This window comes from Rhinichthys klamathensis, unplaced genomic scaffold (genome assembly GCF_029890125.1).
Source record: "Rhinichthys klamathensis goyatoka isolate OS25496 unplaced genomic scaffold, OSU_Roscu_1.1 h1tg000262l_1, whole genome shotgun sequence".
Classification (NCBI taxonomy): Eukaryota; Metazoa; Chordata; class Actinopteri; order Cypriniformes; family Leuciscidae; genus Rhinichthys; species Rhinichthys klamathensis.
The window spans coordinates 414,347-434,124 of NW_026606783.1; the positions used below are offsets into that span (position 1 = coordinate 414,347).

The 19,778-nt window shown below is 38.1% G+C and overlaps 1 protein-coding gene across 5 annotated transcripts in view; it reads left to right on the forward strand.

The window, feature by feature from the left end:
- Nucleotides 1-18,186, forward strand: part of arhgef1b (Rho guanine nucleotide exchange factor (GEF) 1b) — a 47,240-nt gene extending 29,054 nt beyond the window's left edge. For 3 of the 5 annotated variants that reach the window (XM_056267818.1, XM_056267820.1, XM_056267822.1), the window contains 21 exons: nucleotides 525-701; nucleotides 5,784-5,925; nucleotides 6,983-6,994; nucleotides 8,019-8,174; nucleotides 9,179-9,369; nucleotides 9,482-9,628; nucleotides 9,759-9,841; nucleotides 9,974-10,099; nucleotides 10,899-11,013; nucleotides 11,278-11,378; nucleotides 11,820-11,894; nucleotides 11,986-12,061; nucleotides 12,161-12,328; nucleotides 15,272-15,359; nucleotides 15,504-15,620; nucleotides 15,776-15,837; nucleotides 15,934-16,077; nucleotides 16,176-16,295; nucleotides 17,027-17,199; nucleotides 17,353-17,453; nucleotides 17,565-18,186. In XM_056267818.1, the coding sequence (XP_056123793.1) occupies nucleotides 525-701; nucleotides 5,784-5,925; nucleotides 6,983-6,994; nucleotides 8,019-8,174; nucleotides 9,179-9,369; nucleotides 9,482-9,628; nucleotides 9,759-9,841; nucleotides 9,974-10,099; nucleotides 10,899-11,013; nucleotides 11,278-11,378; nucleotides 11,820-11,894; nucleotides 11,986-12,061; nucleotides 12,161-12,328; nucleotides 15,272-15,359; nucleotides 15,504-15,620; nucleotides 15,776-15,837; nucleotides 15,934-16,077; nucleotides 16,176-16,295; nucleotides 17,027-17,199; nucleotides 17,353-17,427 (2,348 nt within the window). In that variant the 3' untranslated portion in view covers nucleotides 17,428-17,453; nucleotides 17,565-18,186. The remainder of the gene's footprint in view (nucleotides 1-524; nucleotides 702-5,783; nucleotides 5,926-6,982; nucleotides 6,995-8,018; nucleotides 8,175-9,178; nucleotides 9,370-9,481; nucleotides 9,629-9,758; nucleotides 9,842-9,973; nucleotides 10,100-10,898; nucleotides 11,014-11,277; nucleotides 11,379-11,819; nucleotides 11,895-11,985; nucleotides 12,062-12,160; nucleotides 12,329-15,271; nucleotides 15,360-15,503; nucleotides 15,621-15,775; nucleotides 15,838-15,933; nucleotides 16,078-16,175; nucleotides 16,296-17,026; nucleotides 17,200-17,352; nucleotides 17,454-17,564) is intronic. The other 2 variants (XM_056267819.1, XM_056267821.1) reach the window with 2 other exon arrangements.
- Nucleotides 18,187-19,778: the final 1,592 nt, after the last annotated feature.

Below are 19,778 nucleotides of genomic sequence, written 5' to 3' on the forward strand. Positions count from 1 at the left end.
GAATTTCTGACGACTCGTTTAGGCGGTTCAGAGTCAATTCTTTCTTTTGGGAGACAATAACTTTATTTATCGTGCACTTTTGACTTTGCAGACCGTTTACATTCACATATTACACACTGACTACATGAAAGGTAATATTTGAAAAAGCATAATAGGGGCACTTAAATGCTTGATTCACAAATCTTTTCATGACCCTACCATTACAATATACTAAGGGTGACGTATTCATCAATAGATTATACTTTGCACTGTTTTCATGTGTGATGTTTGTCCGTGTTTGGTTTCGCCTTTTTCTTTCCTACTCTTTTTTGGATTTTTGGGCTTGGCGGATCCTGGAAACCGCTTTTCCCAATGAATGACTAACACTGTTGGATCAAACTCCAGATTGCCCCCTTCCCCTTCATCTAGTTGTCATGTTTTCTTGTTAGAACCACACAATTATCATGTCCATGTTTAATAATAGTTTATAATTGCACATGATTAATTTGCTGCTCTCATTTCTCTCTTACTTTCTATTGGTCTAGTAAAGCCAATCAAACCAGTTGTCCCACCTCATCGACCGTCCATAAGTGATGGCAACACCACTCCAGGGCGAAAAGCTGGTGTGGCAGGGTCAGGTAGCACCCATGGCTCGGAGAGCAGTGAAGAGTTGACCATCAGCGTCAGTGTGACTCCCAGCCCCGACTCTCAAAGTGACACGGGTGAGGATCAGAAAATGTCTCATGCATGTTTTTGATTTATGCACATTGGACATCTGGGAAATCAACAAACATGGTATGTTTGAGTCATTTGGGAATATAAAGGTATATGAAAACAATTCATACAAATCTATGCTGCCACCATACTTATTCAGGGATGCACAGGTATTAAAAGTGTGGCTGATACAGGCAAGCTGTTAAAGGTAGGCTAGGCAATTGCGGAGAGGCTAGCAATTGAAATTTAGCTTTGAAAGCATGAGATCCCACCTTCCCTTCAGAGCGTCTCCAAAGCCACGCCTCCTTCAAAACACATGAACGCACTCAACTGGTTCTGCAAAGCGTCATGAGAGATGGTGTTAAATAACCTCATGTCTCAAAGCACATAACATTACAATAATAATGAACGAAAACAACTTACAGAGCTTTTACTTCTACCACCTGACTGCTGCAGATTAATTTCAGTGTTGATAGTGTTGACATAGACACACACAAATCCGAGTCCGAGGACGTGAACAGCTCCGAGTAGAAAGTCACAGGTTTCCATCTTGTAATAATGGTTACTACATGGCGTGAACGCAGCATAAGCTCGTTGTTTTGGTTCAGGAGGAACTGTAAAAGTCGGCTGCTGTTCGTTTGTGGTACTCAGTGACTGTGCATACCACTCTGCATAGCCTTACGGAACGCGCTGATGACATGGGATGTCTGCGTGAACAGGGTGTTCGGAGGTATGGAAATACATATGTTGACAGGCAGGTAGGACATTGTATCATTGCATTCGGACCAAATGATTGGACAATTTTTTTGGTCCTGAGACTTCCACAGAAGATATATCTACTTGTTTTAATATTTAGACCACTTCTATTATTGATTGCTATCATTATAACCAGTATAACAAAAAAGTGTTTATAAAACAAATTGCCTACCCTACCTTTAATTATTTTCATATTCTATACTATTTTCTCTAAATAAACAAAAAATAAAACAAAAAATAAAAACATTTTAAATGCTACATTCAAAATTATAAGCATTATAATTTACTGTATACATTTTTTTTTTTTTTGAGATTTGCTGAAGATTAGATGGGGCTATATATAGAATTCAAAATGTAAGTTTAAGTGTTTTGGCGACACCGGTGGTCGTTAAGTGAACTGCAGCCAGCAACTTTTTGCTTGTGCTCGCACTCATGCACATGTGATGTACAAATGACTGAACGTGATTCATGGCCCCATATACTCGAGTGTGTATATATATATATATAATATATATATATTTTTTTTCATATTCTTCTCTTAGAAAAAAGAAAAGTTGGAAATACCTTTGCAGTGATATACTGTTAAAAAATATCCCAAACGCCATCCATGCTGACAGCATGTTTGGATGAATATGTAAATATTTTCTGTGTGCTTTCCTCTCAATAACAAAATAAACACACAACAAAGATGACAGCGGTGAGAAAGTAGCAGTTAAGAAAGCATCTGATCATAGCGATATGGATATGTTTGTACCAGCTCTGCATCATGTCAACAGATGAGGTTATTAAAATTGATAGTTTGATTATAAAGTACATATTCACCTATCCACCTTTTTCCTACACCCCATGACACTTTGCACGATTTTGGGATTAACTTCTGTTAAACTATAAACAATCAAGGAAAGATTCGCTTTATGAACACAATAATACACAAAAACTGAGTACAATGAGATAATATTATTCTGCTCACCCTTCAACCATTGAACATTAAAAGGACATTTAAAAGTGTAAAACAAATTACTACAACAAAGCACGAATAATCCCAAAATTATTTCCCCAGCAATATTACAGACATGTTAAATATCAAAAATAGGATACATTGGAACAACTGATAATTGGTAACTGATAACCAATAATTGGAACATTAAGTGATGATATTTCAAAGTGTTTTCCGGCATTTTGACAGATAACAAATATTGTATTTAACTGCTTTATAAACATTTCAGTAAACACTGATAATAGGGATTAGAAGTAAAAAAGAGAGACAGTTACATTTTAAAGCTTGTGTGAAAACAAGCCTGGAAAGAAATGTGAGGATTTGGGGACAAAAACTAGAGATTCTTAGTGAATCATTCATGGGATGTATATTATAAATTAAATGGGAAGAACAGACCACAAATGCGCAGTAAAATGTTGTCTTTTTTCATACTGTTACAGCGGAATACAAAGAGAACAAAGAAAACAAACAGGAGGAAAAGAATGCAGCGACTGAAAAGAGCTCTTGCCATAGACATTCTTGATATACCATGTCACATTAAAATACCAAGTGTTACGTTATTCTCCTGACGTCAGAAAATAGAAAATGAAGGACATTTTCCAGCTCATTCAGATTTAGTCAAACTGATGGATAAGGGCTATTTGTAGCGCACCCTTAAGCCTGGAACACACCAAGCCGACGCCGACGAACTAGCGCCGATGAAAGCCGACTGTGTTGTCGCCTCTCGTCGGGGTAAAAAGCTGCACTTGAACACACCGACAGAACTACTGCCGACTGTCAGCTAGAATGCGCGTTCTGCGCCTGCGTGTAAATGAGACAACTGTCTATTTCTGCAGATATATTCGTCTATATTTGTCATTCAAAAAGGGGAAACCGACGCTGTCGGCTGCAGATACACAAACCATAAACAAAGCAGTGCGTGCTTACCGTTTTAAATATCAATCCTGCTAAACACTTCTTTATTCCACTCCGCTCGTGTTAATATTGAAATATTCGCCAAGGAACACTCAGGTAAGATGACGTAACATAAGAACAGCCTTCTATCTGTAGAGTTTTGACTTCTTTGCTCGCTGTTTTGCTATTATTCTCGTGCATTGACTCTTTCACTAAGCTGAACAGCCAATCAGAGTTCCCTCTTTCACCGACGGCCAGACGCCGATTCAACATGTCGAATCGGCCGAAACAAAGCCGACGAGGACCAATTTCAGCCGACGGCACGGAACCGTGCGGAGCACACCGAGGAAACTCAGTCGGCCGACGCACAAAAACTGCCCGACGGCCGACCATCGGCTTGGTGTGTTCCAGGCTTTATGATTTGAAATGATTTGTTTCAGTCTATTTGAGTGGAATCTAAAGTATTTTGGAGGAGCTTCCCCAAACCAAAAATGCCCCCCATAATCTAAAACGCAGTAAGCTTGTTAGGAAGAAGGTGGATAGACTATACAGATCTGGCTATATGAGACTATAGTTTGAATTAATCCTTTTTCTTTGCACGACACATTGACATTACAGTACAGAATAGCTCTTTCGGCATTATCCTGAACATTGTAAGCATTCAATTCCTGTGTCATTGCTCTAGGGTGCACGCGTAAACGCCACATCCTTTTAACTTTCTCGGCAAAGAGTCCTTCACGTAAAAACCAGTCTACAGGCTTTATAGACAACCTAGGACATTGGGGAAGGTTACAAAATTTTACAAGCTGTTCAAACACCGGCAATAAATAAGCGATTGATGCATGAAAATTCTTATATGTAGCCCCTTTAGATGATTTTTTTTAAACATTTAGTGAGCGTTAGATGCTGGCAAAAGTAATCAAAATGTACAAATAAAGGAAATTACTATGTGCAATTCAGTGTTAGTTTAGTAATATTTATATACTATTATACTAGGATTGTAACATGTAGTTCTATGTCTGTTTTGGTTCTGTTTTCCCTGTTCCTGGTTTGCCTGTGTTCCTGATCATTATTAGTCTCCCTGGTAGTTAATTAGTTCCTGCACCTATTCTGTTTTACTTTGATTACTCCCCTGTGTATTTAAGCCCTCAGTTTCCTTTGTTTCATTGTCCGGTATCGTCCTTGTTTTTATGTGGTTGTGTGTTAGTTTGCTCCGGCGATCTCCTGTATGTTCCTTTTTGGATTAATAAAGAAGTGTTTGTTTGGATTCTCCCGCGTCGTGCGATTACTACTACATTATAAGTACTATTATAGTATATTAATTTTATTTTTGATTTTTATATTTTAATTAGTGCTGTCAACGTTAACGCATGCGATTTAAATTTTTTCTAGTTTAACGCGTTAATAATATTTAACGCAATTAACGCAGCATCCGTTTTTTTTCTGCCATCCTTTGTTCAGCGTTACATTTATATGATTGCGCTTTTATTCATGCAAATGCTTTTAAACCATTTAAGCGCGACAAGAGATAATGCACTGTTTATGAACATCCTGTCTATGTGACACACACACACACACACACACACAAGGCACAGAAAGAAACGCACCAGTATTGTGCGCACAGACAGCGCTCCAAAATCGAGTTCTCCTTCGCGCTTGAACTAAATTCAACAGCCACTAAAGCTGTCTGTCATTAATGTTAATCAAAGAACAAAGGTAAGAGAGAAAAACACTCACTGCTTTTGACTTAAGAACATTTGTAGCTTTAATAAGGATTAATCCTATATTTAATTTATAATTTATGCAGTGCAGACTGTTTGATAACTTTATTCAATTTCTGTATATTTCCTACCTGTTAGACAGGTACGAGGAGGAACAGGTAAATATGACATTTATTATGGTTTATGTGAGGTTGTTATATTTTATGAAGCCTAATAAATGTTAAAAAATGTATAGCTTGCATTCAATTACACTGTAATGTTGAATGGCTATAATTGTTTAAATCATTTTCATTGAGACATCAGTAGCCTTTATTCATAAAAAGATGCCATTTAACAAATATTTAATTACATTATAAAACGTATAAAAACATAAGTGTTTTTAATTGCGATTGATCGCGATTTATCGCAGAAAAAATGTGTGATTTAATCTAGTTAATTTTTTAATCGATTGTCAGCACTAATTTTAAATTTAAGTTCATTTTTTGGTCATTTTGTTATGTGCTTTTGTCTGTTTTATATTTTTTTGATACTATTTAGGTTTTATTTTTCTTTTGTTTATTTCCAGTTTGTTTTAGTGCTTCAACTTTAGTTAGTTAATTTCGAATTTTCGTTTAGTATATCAAACATGTTACAAATGTTAATAGTTTTAGTTAACGATAAGGTAAAACAAAAAACCTGGACGTTAATATTATTGAATGACCCCCTACTGTTTCCTTGTATAGGTGTCAATAACAATCGGTCAGACCCCAAACCAGTCTCAGAGGGGGGTGATGCATCTCCTGTCAGCATTGGTGGGGGTCTCACCATCTGTGAACCTCTCTCTGTCATTGACATCCCTCCAGAGGACAGTCAGGACAGTGGCAGGTAAGAAAGCTGGAAAAAGAATGAGGAGAGTATATAGAGACAACACATAAAAAATGCAAAACTCACAATGAAATAACTAAACAAACTGTTAGCATACTTTTATAACTGTGCAGAAGTAGTTACAGTTTTACCGTCTACTATATAATTAAGGGAGAGTGGTAAAACTCCCTGTCTGCTTTGTCCTGGGGAGCGTGCTGTGTCCCTCCTGTGCTACTGCTCCTGCTGCTGCCCGCAATATACGCTACCCTCCTTGTGGACAGCAAAGACCAAGATGATCCCTTACTGCGCATACCACCTCCCTCCCTTTCCCCTCCTATCCTAACACCCTTTTTTCCCCACTCCTCACTTTTTTCTCTGCATTTTGTTGCCTCCTTTTTTTTGTTTCTTGTTGTCTGTTTCTTCCTCGTCCCACATGGTGTACTGCTATGCGAGTCATTTTTGTAAGCTTTCAGTTTTTGTAAGCGTCCCGCAGTCTTCCTTCGCAGCCATCCAACGCTGTGTCCTGCAATGTCGCGCTAAGGCACAAAGCTATCAAAATAAGCAGATTGTGAGATTTGGGCAAATATTACGACCACTCAACTATTTGGAGAGTTATGTTTTTGGTTCTGTAGTTAGAAGGTTGTTATTTGGCAGAAGCTGTCATCCGAAGTGACTTTTGGTGCACGTTTGACCGGGAAAATTTAGCAGGAGCAACCTGGTGTTATGCGGTATGGTACAATGGCGATAGTTACTTGAGGGATTTGAACCTTCAGGTCATCAGATTTTTAACCTAAACTCAACATAATGTATCTGCTTTACTTATTGTTTGTAGTATATGGCATAAAACTAGCATAACTGAATTAGCTGTGCATTTTTATTTTGCTCGTGCAACTGTCCTTCATGTGGAAGCATTGTTTGTTGCTTTTATCTGTTGTTGTCTCGCTTTGTTGTTGGCCGTCAGATTCGATTTTCTTCAAGGTTAGTTGGTTTATAGTCGGAAGTTTTGGTTTGGTGTATGTTGAAAAACGGTTTGTTGTCAGTTGTGCTGTTAACTGTTCGTTGTCCTATGTTTTTACAGAAGGAAGACAAGGTGGGTCTGCGCGAATGTCTCTGGGATTTTCTGCCAGCCTCAAGCTGCTACTGATCCACACATGCTCTTACCAAACACAGATCACATTACGTGTTATAATTTATATCGTAGAAATTTTGGAAAATGAGTGGCATGGTTTTTTTATGCTTTAGATTCACTTACAGACTCACACAGACACTCACTGCATGGCTAAGTATGGTTCTTCTCTGGTTTTTGGGCTTTAGGGATTCAGGCCAGAAGTATCTGCTTTTTTGGAATGCTTTGCACAAGTGGAACCCAATTACTTGCCAAAAGTGTTTTAGGTGTTCAAATGCATTGTGATGCTGTGTATGATACGTTTAGAAAGAAATGGAGATGTTTTTCTAATGTGGATTCTAGAAGGGTTTAGACTGTTGGGGCTGAATGAATCTCCTTGATGAACTAGTTAATAACATGTTATATAGTATAGTGGTTTTAACATCAGTTGTCTTCACATTTCACTCTCTGAATCATTTATTCATTTTCTGCTTCTATCATCTGTTCATGTTATCTGTGGTGTCTTACCTCACTGACATCTGTCTGTCCCTTCCACTGTTTTTTTGTGTTGTTTGTTTTTGTTTTCCAAACATTTCACTAAAACATTTCTGCGACTTCATTACCCCTTCCCTTTCCACTCTTTTCCTATCCTTTCTTTCCCCCCTCTTATTCTTCATTTTCCTTTTCTTGTCTTTTTCATCCTCCTTGTTCATTCCTGTTCCCTTACATCTTACTTTTCCCTTTCTGTACCTTTCTTTTCTTCCTCTTCCTTTTCTTTCTTTTCCTTTGCTTTCCCTTCCTTTCCTATATCTTTCTTTTTCCTTTCCTTTCACCCTCCTCTTTCTTTTCCTTTTCGTTCATTTCCTTTTTCCTTACCTATCGTTTCCTTCCCTTCTATTTCCTTTTGCTTCTCTACCTTTTCCTTTTTTCTTTTTTTCCTTTGTTCCCTTTTCTTTCCTTCCTCATCCTCCTCTTCTCTTCAACCTCCCACCCTCTCTTGGGTGTTCAGGAACGTGCGGCGTAGCGAGAGTCTATGTGTGGAGCGCCGTCACTCTCGCCGTGGTGGCTCTACCCGGGCCAAGCAGTCTCGCTCCCGTAGCGACGTGGACCTGCAGTCAACTTCCACTTCCCATCCCCTCTCACCCTCCCCACAGCATTCAGTCCCGTAAGGCAAAGACTAATTGTCACGCACACTCATATACACACCGTCCACAGGAGACAGCAGCACAAAAGGCTTCTCAGTAACTCATACTGAGTTCAGAGATTGTGATCATCACTACCTTAAATGGATAGTTCACCCAAAAATGAAAATTCGTTCATTATTTTACTCACTCTCATGTCAACACAAATGAAGATCTTTTTAAAGAAATCTGAGAGATTTCTGTCCCTCCGTTGACAGCTACGCAACTACTGTTTTGACGCTTCAAAAAGTTCATAAAGCGATCGTAAAACTAATCCATATTAATTTAGCGGTTTAGTCCAAATTTTCTGAAGAGACTCGATCGCTTTATGTGATGAACAGATTGAATTTAGGCTTTTATTCACATAAACATTCATCAACTCACACATCAGTTGTGGTAAACGCAAGCCTTAAGCATGTTCGCTTGACGTGCGAGAACCAATGAGGTTCATTCTCATGTGTTACGCAGCAACCAATGAGGTTCATTCTTGTGTGTTACGCAGCAACCAATGAGGTTCATTCTTGTGTTACGCAGCACGTTTGAGCTTCCGCAAGAACCAATGAGGTTTGTTTTTGCACGTCAAGCAGGTTCGGTTGAGCTTCTGTTTATGTTCGCTGATCAATGTTTAAATGTGAATAAAAGCCTAAATTCAATCTGTTCATCACATAAAGCAATCAAGTCTCCTCAGAAAATTTGGACTAAACCGCTCAATTCTTATGGATTAGGTTTTACGATTTCTTCATGAACTTTTTGAAGTGTCAAAGTGGTAGTTGCGTAGCTGTCAATGGAGGGAATGAAATCTCTCAGATTTAATTAAAGATCTTCATTTGTATTCCGAAGAGTAACGGGCGTCTTACGGGTTCGGAACGACATGAGGGTGAGTAATTAATGACAGAATTTTTGGGTGAGCTAACCCTTTAAATATTTTCACAATGCTTAACATGTATGTATCCCTTTTCACTTTGTTCCTTTTATTTGTCTCTCACAGTGTGGAAGGTGGATTGTTGACCGATGGCCCCTTCACTGGTCCTGCTTTTGGCCCCTTCCCTCAGCAGGAGGAAATGGAGCCCCGCCTCCTAGAGCTCGAGCTGGACCCGCCCAACTGGAGGGAACTTGCTCCCAGTGAGAACCTGAAAAAACTGAGCAAGAAGGAAATCAAAAGACAAGAGGTCATCAATGGTAATAAATGCAAGAACATTGAAAAAAAATTATAGAAAAGGCCTTAATGTTTTGTTGGATCTGCTATGTAGCAAGGTGCAATGATGAACATGTTTTTCTTTCTGTCTCTCAGAGCTGTTTGCGACAGAGCACGCTCATGTTCGTATGCTGAGCGTATTGCAAACTGTGTTTTCTCGACCACTGGAGAGGGAAGAGATTATGAGCATAACTGAGCTGGCCACCATCTTCCCCAGCCTGGATGAGATCATAGAGATGCACTGTACGTAACTACCTCAAATGCATTAATACACTGAAATCTGCATGGTTATAAAATATTTTGATTGCCAATCAAGTCATACATAAATAGTCACAACAGACTTGATATAGCTAAAATTCTTCTTTTTTTTTAGATGCTTTTTATGAGAACCTGAAAAAACTGCGTGAGGAAGATGATTACATTGTCAAAATCATAAGCACGCCACTTCTCAACAGGGTAAGTGGCTTAGAGTGTGCTAAACGCTAGTTTTTCCTTGTTTTCTTTAACACTGGGTCATTCAGCATTCATGTTGAATGCTTGAATGTATATTAGCTGTTATACAAGCAGACATGTCTTTTATCTCTGTAGTTCAGTGGATCAGAAGGAGAATGGTTTCAGAAGCTTACCGCACGCTTCTGTAGCTACCAGACCTGGGCTCTGGAGCTGATAAAGAGCAGACAGAAGAAGGACCCTCGTTTTAATCTTTTCATACTGGTACGTTTACACTTAAAACACTGTTGTCCAGGTAAAAGCGTTAACTTGACTTTTTCTGGAGACTTGGCTTCGTAGTCATTAGTTGTTTCCATCCACCTATTTTTATGAGCATTTTCATCATTCACATAAAAAAACGCTGGATGGAAACGCCAAAATGCGCATACATTCTAAAAAATGCACATGTAAAATGTATGCGCTCAATTGAGTCAGATAAACTTTTGATCCGATGAGAAGACATGCGCATAAACTGCAATGGAAACGCATTTACAGAATAAATTCCTCAATGTGCATCAAAAAAGACATTTGCAATGGGACAGCATAACTAGACTAACCAGCTGACCAATCTCATTGCACAGCATCTGAAATGTTGTTCTAGTCATTCTGAAATGCCTGAGCAAAGTCCCTTGTCAAAGTGATCCGGTATAATTACCTGCCAGAACTGCCTTACACGACTGTGTGCTCTGAGGTCGCAAGTAATTTATTATATACGAAATGTTTAAATACAGTGGCTTCTCCTACTGCAGGAACTTCTATTTTTCTTAGGGATATTTTGCGGCCATTTATCAGGAAGTGACAATTTTGTTCTCTTCTGTTCACTGGATGCAAACTGTGCTTTATGCGCAAATTTTTTATGTGATATGATATTCCAATTTTGCGCATAAGTTAAATTTGCAACTTTGGATGGGAACATAGCTATTGTAGTCCAAGACGAATTTCCCCAGAATGGGAAATTCTATTTTATTCTATTCTATCTCAAAATGTCTTTTGGGAAATGGAATCTTTTGTGTTTGTGTTGTAGGACGCAGAGAGTAAGCCACAGTGTCGGAGGCTACAGCTGAAGGATATCATTCCCATAGAGATGCAAAGACTAACCAAGTACCCTCTTCTGCTGGCCAATATTGCAAAGGACACAGGTGTGTGTTTCATATCTATTCATACTTTATTTATAGTTAAACTTTTGTGCAAATATTGCTGCCTCCAATATTGTAATGTCATAAAATCTTGTCCTTTGGGATTTTTCTCAGCAATTGACAGTATATGCAATTAATTATCCTTAATTTGATTGCTTAATCAGCATATCATGTAATTACATCAGTTACTGTTTGACAGCACTAACAATACTGCAATATATTAGACAAAAAAATGTAAAGTTTATAGCCAATGTCCATTTCTCACAGTGGATGAAGCAGAAAAAGAGAACATTAACCAAGCAGCTGAATCCTGCCGCAAGGTCCTTAACCACGTCAATGAAGAAGTCAAACTCATGGAGAACCTGCTGGTTAGAACATTCAGTACAAGTTCTTAAAAAAAACAGGGTCTACTAAAGGTGATGATACACAGGGCAACTTTTTGAGCAATGTTGCTGGGCAATCTTGCCGAGCGATTGTTGCTTGGGCACTTTCCCATTGAAAATGGGCAATAAATTTCTATCTGGATAATTTAGATCGGTCGTGGGCCCTGTCTCTCATCTGGTTGCCCGTTGACGGCAACATTGCCCAGCAACATTGCTCAAAAAGTTGCCCTGTGTGTCATCACCTTAAGGCTGTGTGGTTTGGCATTATACAGGCATTACTACATTCCAGCATGTTGTGATGTATGTATTTAGTGTGATATAAAATTGCTCATACTGTGATCAAATATTTTAGTCATACCGCCCACCCTATATGGATAGTTTAAGCTTGATTCATAATTTTTAATATCCACTCTTCTTTAAACTCAGATTTTGAAAGACTACCAGCGCCGACTGGACACCTCAGGATTGAAACCCAGTAATGACCTTTACAGTGAGTACAAGGTGAGAAATATCTTGACATATGTATCAGTTCCGTTACTAATGAAGGCACTCTCAGACTGGTATGATATCCACTCTTTTCTCTATTCATCAGAACATTGATCTGACCACCAGAAAGATGCTGTATGAAGGATCTCTGACATGGAGGGTGACCAAGGAGAAAGCGATTGGTAATCTTGCCAATTGAAAAAATGTGATAGTTTTTAGTGTCATCAGTCTGTAATCAAGAACCGGGCTTGTTACTCACTCTATTTTTGGTGTATTTGCAGATGTGCACTGTGTGTTGCTGTCAGACCTGCTGGTCTTGCTTCAGAAGCAGGATGATAAGATGGTTTTGAAATGTCAGAGCAAAAGCAACATCGCTGCTCAAGAAGGCAAACTGATGCTGAGTCCAATCATCAAACTGGAGTCTGTTTTCCTCAGAGAAGTGGCCACTGGTGAGTGAGAGTTTTTAATGAGTTTCAGTAAGTTAGCTTGTTGTTTTCTTTCTTTTTCACCTAATTTTTATTATTGATTTTCAAAAAAATGTTTTATATAGTTGTTATGCCCTGCCTAGGGTAAAGGACGCAAGATGAAAGTAAAAAGACTTTAGAATGAAACAATAAAGATTTAAAAAAATGATTGAATGCTTTAATGGCAATGAAAAACGGATTTTAACTTTAGGAACCGATAAGGCCAAAATATCAAACTCCATACTAATATTATATATATATTAGTGCTGCACGATTAATCATATCGTAATCGCGATGTCAAGCCTATGCGATTATATGACGCAAAATACTGCGATTTTATATGAAATAAACAAATTAACGCAGCATCTGTTATTTTTTGTCATCCTTTGGCTAGTGTTACATGATCCCGCTCTTATTCATGCGAATGCTTTAAACCAGTGAGACAAGTCAAAAGAGCGCGCTGCCTGTGAATGTCCTGACTGAAAGACGCGCGCCAGTATAATGCGCATGCACAGATCGCGCGCCAGAATACAGTTCTCCTTCCGCTTGAAGTGAACGAACAATAACACACACACAATTATGCCAAAATATCATTTGTCGAGTGTCTTCATAACATAAGAGCAGTCTTATGATGGTCGCAAAGAGTTGTGAGAGAATAATGCGCGTGTGAGATCCGCGTCTCTGTCAGCAACTCTTAAAGGGCCAGCATCCAATAATGCTTTCTGTCAGTAAAGTTAATCAAAGGAAACAGAGAAAAACACCCACTGCTCTTGACCAAAGAACTTGTGTAGCTTTAAATAGGATTTTAGTCCATATAATTTATAATTTATGCAGCGCAGACTGTTTGATAACTTTATTCAATTTCTGTATTATGTCCTACCTGTTAGACAGGAAGAGCACAGGTAAATATGACATTTATTATGGGTTTATGTGAGGATTATTTGAAGTTCACTTAAATTAAAATTAAATAAATTATTATCCAGACATCAATGGCTTATTGATCATTATGGGTCTTATCAATCATTTAGTTGTTGTTGCTAGTTTGAGAAATACACATTTCAGAATTATCACTAATCTGTGTGTGCATTTTTCTTTAGAACCAAGCAAGTTGACTCATGAAACCGTTTGTTTATTATATCACAATCGCATATCGCAATATTGACCTCGATAATCGCAATATGACATTTTCCCCAAATCGTGCAGCCCTAATATATATATATATATATATATATATATATATATATGTATATATATGTATATGCATACACACACACACATATATATATATATATATATATATATATATATATATATATATTAGGGGCTGTCAGTTAAACGCGTTATTAACGGCGTTAACGCAAACCCATTTTAACGGCGTTAATTTTTTTATCGCGCGATTAACGGTCTTTTTGGCCTAGCAAACTTTGTAGTTTCTTTTCACATGCTTTTTGCAACAGGACGCGCCATGCGCGGCGCGGCGCTATGAAACCCATTCATTTCAATGGCTTGCGCTGCGCGAGGACGTTTTATTGCTTCGTCGATCAAAGCGCAAGCGGATGTAGCTAGACCGGAAACAAAACAACAGGCACGACGCCGCACACTCTCGTTTGGGCTTGCGAGCCGGCCAAATAGTTGGTTAACGTTACGTTTTGAGTGGATGACAAGCGCGAGACGCCGAAATGGATGTCAATAAGATTCTGAATGGAAAGTTTACTTTTAAAAAGTTGCCAAATGGTTCCATTGACAAGACCAAAGTGATCTGTGTGTTTTGTCGTTGTGAACTGAGCTATCATCATCGCAGCACGTCCAGTCTGAAACACCACTTTTCTTTTTTTTCTTTTTATTATATGACATAATACAGTAGATTTAAATGTTTCACATATACTGTTCTAAATTATTACAAATCATCATAAGATATGAAGAGCATTAAAGATGAAATTAAAGAACATTCGAATCACATATTAGAAACAAGAAAAAGAAAGAAAGAAAAAAAAATGGAAAGGAGATATACATTTATAATTAAAATAAAGAAGAGGAATTTAATTCTTTTGAAACACCACTTGATGGCCAAGCACACACACACACACAGCTGATGCGCATTCTCCGCCTCCCTCATCAATATCAGGACCTGTCAGTATTTCTTTCACCCTTTTATTGATAGACAGTGTTACATTGTGTGAGAGATTATTTGCTCCAAGTGAGAATGTTAGTGTGAAATTGAACACAGTATTGTCAATGTTGTTTTCAATAAAAAAAACATTTGCACAAAGCAAGCCGATCCACTTTTCCATGTTGATAAGAGCATTAAAATGAGAAAAAATAATGGGACAAAAAGAAATCAAGAAACATTTAGAATAGATAAAAATGTGCGATTAATTGCGATTAATCGCGATTTAACTGTGACATTTATGCAATTAATCGCGATTAAATATTTTAATCATTTGACAGCACTAATATATATATATATATATATATATTTATAAAATAATATCATCATGTACACCTGGGATACTTACAAAAGCAAGCTAACAAATCAGAAAGAGCAATACCAAAATCAAAGTTGATAAACAGGTCGTTGTATTGTTTTTATTTCAATTAGCCTAATAGCTGGTTTGATTTGCATTGAGAGATGATCTTATGGAAGACCTATCTCCTGATGCCAATTTCTAGGTATGGTGAAGGGTATGTGATGATGTGGGGCTATTTTAATTCCAAAGGCCAAGGGAACTTATGCTAAGCACTGTAGCTTTACATACATACCGTCATTGAATATTGTTTACATTATAGGACTCACCCATTCATCCATTTCTCACCATATGTTAGTGATAGATCCTTTTTAAGCCTCAAAATACAAGGCAATTCTTCCAAGTTTGTTATATTCTGAAGAACATAAGTTTGATATGCAGTTACTTTCGTTCTTTCCATCAGACCCGAAGGCCCTCTATGTCATCTTCACCTGGGATAGCGGAGCACAGATCTATGAACTAGTGGCTCAGACCGTAGGGGAGAGGAAAAAGTGAGTATGTGAACCATATAAAGCCATTTATATGGAACGTTTACATAAATGACTGACAAGCAGATTATATGAAATTTTGCTTTTGATAAATTGAGATCCAAAGCATGTAATTTGATCTGACACTCAGTCTGTTTAATGCTCCAGTTGGACAGAGGCGATCAAAAATACTGTTGACGAGTTGAAGAAGAGGGGTGGGAAACCGCTGGATAGACATAGAGGTGGCAGCACACCCAACAGCGCCATTGGACCTGCATATAACTCGTGAGTGTGTTTGCTGTTGTTGTTGTTGATGTTTTTTTTGGCAAATGGCAAGGCCCCATAAAAGAATACAAGCATCCTTTTAGAATGGGGTCCCACCCCTAGCCTACTCTAAGCCAGCTTCAGTCATCAAAGCTCTTTCCATTTCTCTTCTCCAGTTTTAATCCTCCTCTTAGCCCCACTGAGAACGGAGGAGACCTGTTGAAAAGTCGCAGTATTGGTGAGATTTTTGGCTCTTGGAAACTTGGATATTAAGCCTATCCATGTAATTTTACTGTGGTATTTTATTGTGACTGTGTGTTTTATTTCACCATAGGGCGATTTAAAGACGGTCTTACTGATGAAAAGGGTAGAGAAACTGATCCTCCACTCATAGACTACCTAGCGGCCAATGGCTTTGACCTGCTCACCCACAGCCACACCCCTCCAGAGAAGTCCGCTAATGGTGCTTTGGAAGAAGGTCAGTATTTATGAAATTTTATACAATTCTAACAGACTGCATTGCACCCCTACAATTTTATTCCATACTTGATCTTCATGCTTGTATTCCTCTCGCAGTCATGTATTTGAAGAGGCTACTGGTTGGGAGTATTAGCCTGTCAGATGATTCTCAGACTCTTGGGGAAAATGGAGGGACGGCACCTGAAAGCCAGGAGGCAGATGGAGTTCAGTCGTCAGGTACTGCACACATATTGCTTTAGGTTTTAAGCTGAAGAGGTTCAGCCTTACACTTAATCATCAAGTACAGCTGTGATCCCTCCTAACCAAACCTCATTCAGGTCTGTGATAAATCCTAGTAAAAAAATGTTGCTGTATAAGATTATTATTATTATGTGTGTGTGTAATGTTTATAAATACAATAATCTTATATATGTATTTATTAAGTATATGAAGACTTCAGATGCAAAAGCCTCTAAGTCCATCTAAAGTTTTTGTTTAATATTAACATTTTTATCAGGCTCCTTTGTAGAGGTTTCTACCAAGGGGACCGGCATTTCTGAATGGGCTAAAGCTGGGATTTAATGAATTTGATGTGAAAGTATTTGATGAACGTATATACTATGTGCGGAGAGCATTCACTCAATATTATTATCTCATTTTTGACAGAGGTGGCTTTTAGAGGCTTTTGCATCGGAGTTCTTCATATATACATAGATATACGCATATAATAAGGTCCCATTAGTTAATGCACTAACTAAAAATGTATGTTAAAAAAAATTTATATATGTGTGTGTGTATATATATATATACATGCATACATACACAAATATATATATATATATATATATATTTGTGTATGTATGCATGTATGTGATGTATATAGAACGATGTATACGAATGGATATAGAATTTAGGGGTGTTTCTTCTGATACATTTTGAAATTCCTGATGCCTTTTTTCCCCTCTAAGTGGAGGAATCCAGCACAGAAGGAAGAACTGAAGGAGAAGAGGCTGGGGGAGATGGAGGGAATAAAGGAGAAGGGGAAAGAGGGATCAGCGCTCCTCTTGTGCTTTCTCAGGAACGCATGGAGGAGGTGCAGAGGAGACTGCAGGCTCTCGAGGAGCATCTGAAGAGACTGCAGGTGAGGAGGAATCAATTGCATTTGTGAAATCGAACTGTCAGCTCTTCAGTTTTTGAAGAGGAAGAGAGGAGTAATAGGGCTCCATCCGAGTGAGGGGAAGCTGAGAGAGTAGTCCTTCCTAATATGTATCTCTGTTGTTCTATTTGTTCCCAGGCTGTTGAGGAGGACCATTATAAGTTGCAAGAAGCTCTTGCTAAATATTCACTTCAGGCTGGCCATTTCCACTGAGAAACATCACAACATGCTGTTAAAAGGTACAACCACATACTAAATACAATACTGTAATCTTTATTTTTATATAGTGCCATTCTGTTTTTTGTAAGTATAGCAACTCGGTTTCTATCGTCTGTCCTTTTTGTCCTCAGATCACTGTATGTGCTGGACTTGGGACTTGCTTCCTGGGAACTCGCTGATTGACTAATGCTGCCTGAATGTTCCTGCTCTATCTCATCTCTCTTCTCAACTGTTCTTTCAGAAGATTGACAGCAGGCCTCCAGCAGTTTCCATACCACTGAGAAATGAAATGAAGTGGGTGTTGAGAAATTATAGTGATCATTGAGCATGAATGAGTGTGTATGTGTTTCTGTTGAGAGGTGTGAGAGAAAGTCTTTCCAAAAAATGCCAAAGAAATGTGCAACACCTAGAGAGATATCAGAGCGAAACGCTAAGTGTGCATGTGGAAGCATTATAACATGCACGCACACACAAAGATTAACCTGTCTAAGCATGTCAAAAGTAATTTAGTACCAAAAGGCTATCTATATTCATAGGAAAGTATAGTGAATGCAGTCTGATGCATATGAAGCCTAATGCTCAGACTGTAGTTCAGTCAGGTTTTCAAAGTTAATTTAAACAGATAATGTGCCCTTTCATATTTCTTTTTGCCATTTTTTTAAAGATCATGTTCGCTCATCTTAATATTTATTACCATACACCATTACATGCATTTTAAAAAAAATTACAGATATTGAAATGGATAAATGCAGAGTATTGAGTCTTTTGTAACATGCATTGGCCAAACTGTTGTAAAATGGAGAGTAAAAGCATAGAAAACCCTGTTTTATTTTGTTTTTGTTACCAGAAGTTATGTTATTGCTATATGAATGAGAAAAGAAATGCTAAGTAGGAGATATCGATACATAAAGAGGAGGTAAAGAGGAGGTTTGGGGACGCTGGGCTTGCTTTAAGTTAAGTCTTGCCTAAGTCCAGGCAAGTTCTGATGTTGAGAGATGCAAGATTTGACGTGGCAAAGGTTTGATGTTGAGAGACGTCATCAGGGTTTGAGGAAATATGCATAATATGACGTAGAAGTTTGAATGTAACTTATGCATGATACAGACCAGCTTGTAGGTACATCCCCACTTCGGTGTTATAACATATGAAGCATGCACAATATATAACATTCTTTGACCAGGGTGTTGCAAAGAGTACTGTGGTAATTCTACACAGAACTGATGATAATCATCACACATTGCCGATTTGTGAGCCTCTATGCAAATTCTTCATGTGGTGTGGCTGTTACAGGCTTCAGCCATTTCGTTTATTTCAGGTTTAAATGTTCTACATTTAGTTACAAGTTGGATGCAATGGATATATAGTCTTGGTTTGCAAAAAAATATAACTTTATTTCATTTCATTGTTTTCTATATGTTTCTATAAGCAGGACCAAAGAGATGATAGCGGAACAAAGTTTAGATATAAAAAAAACATCTTTGTTTTGCATAGGGAGGTCAGCTGTAAATTGGAATGACTTACTGAGTTTAAAGGGGGGTCTAGTCTCCCACCCCTTTCCAAACTATGAGTGGTCGCCTTAGCTGCTGGATCAACCCACAAAATGGTGAAGAGGATGGATTTGCTTGTAAACGTGTTGCTGTATCAATTATAGGGGAGTATCCTGGATTTCATTATCAGTCCATGTTTTTCAGCTTTAGGGACCGGCTTGTTCTCTCCTGCTCTCATATCTTACTAGTAAATCAGACCACAGAGGATCAGGCAATTGCAGGGGCTTAAAAGTGTTATATCTCAGTGTTCAGAGACGGGGACACAAACAGTAGGTTTTCACACCAGTACTGGAATTATTTTCATGTATTCATGATCACTGCAACAGGTTTTTCTGCCCCCGACCAATTTTACCTTATTTGTTACATAGTGTGATTTATATTCACATTTAAGTTGTAATTGTGTTGTCTATTCTGATATATGTAAGGCCTTGTTTCCATTTCCCTCGCTTTCCTTAGCGGTTTACCTTCATAACAGTCAAAAGACGTACTGTAAGACTTATGTACAAGGTGGATTACCAGAAGTCTTGCTTATTGGCCAGCAGTGTTGTTTCTAGTACACATCAATCATAACTTTTTCTTTCTTTTTCTCCCTTTTAGAAGTAGCAAATGATAATGCTTAAAGTTTGGTAATGAAACTATCATGGTGTGACATCTGTTCTACCCACTTTACTTTCCTACAGTCCTTTTGCGCAATTTTTTCATTCGCGATTGCTTGAATGGGTGATTCATTCATTCTCTTCGATTCTGTTGTCTTGATTTTCTTTGAAAACGATGTAATTACAGTACTATGCATTGCCT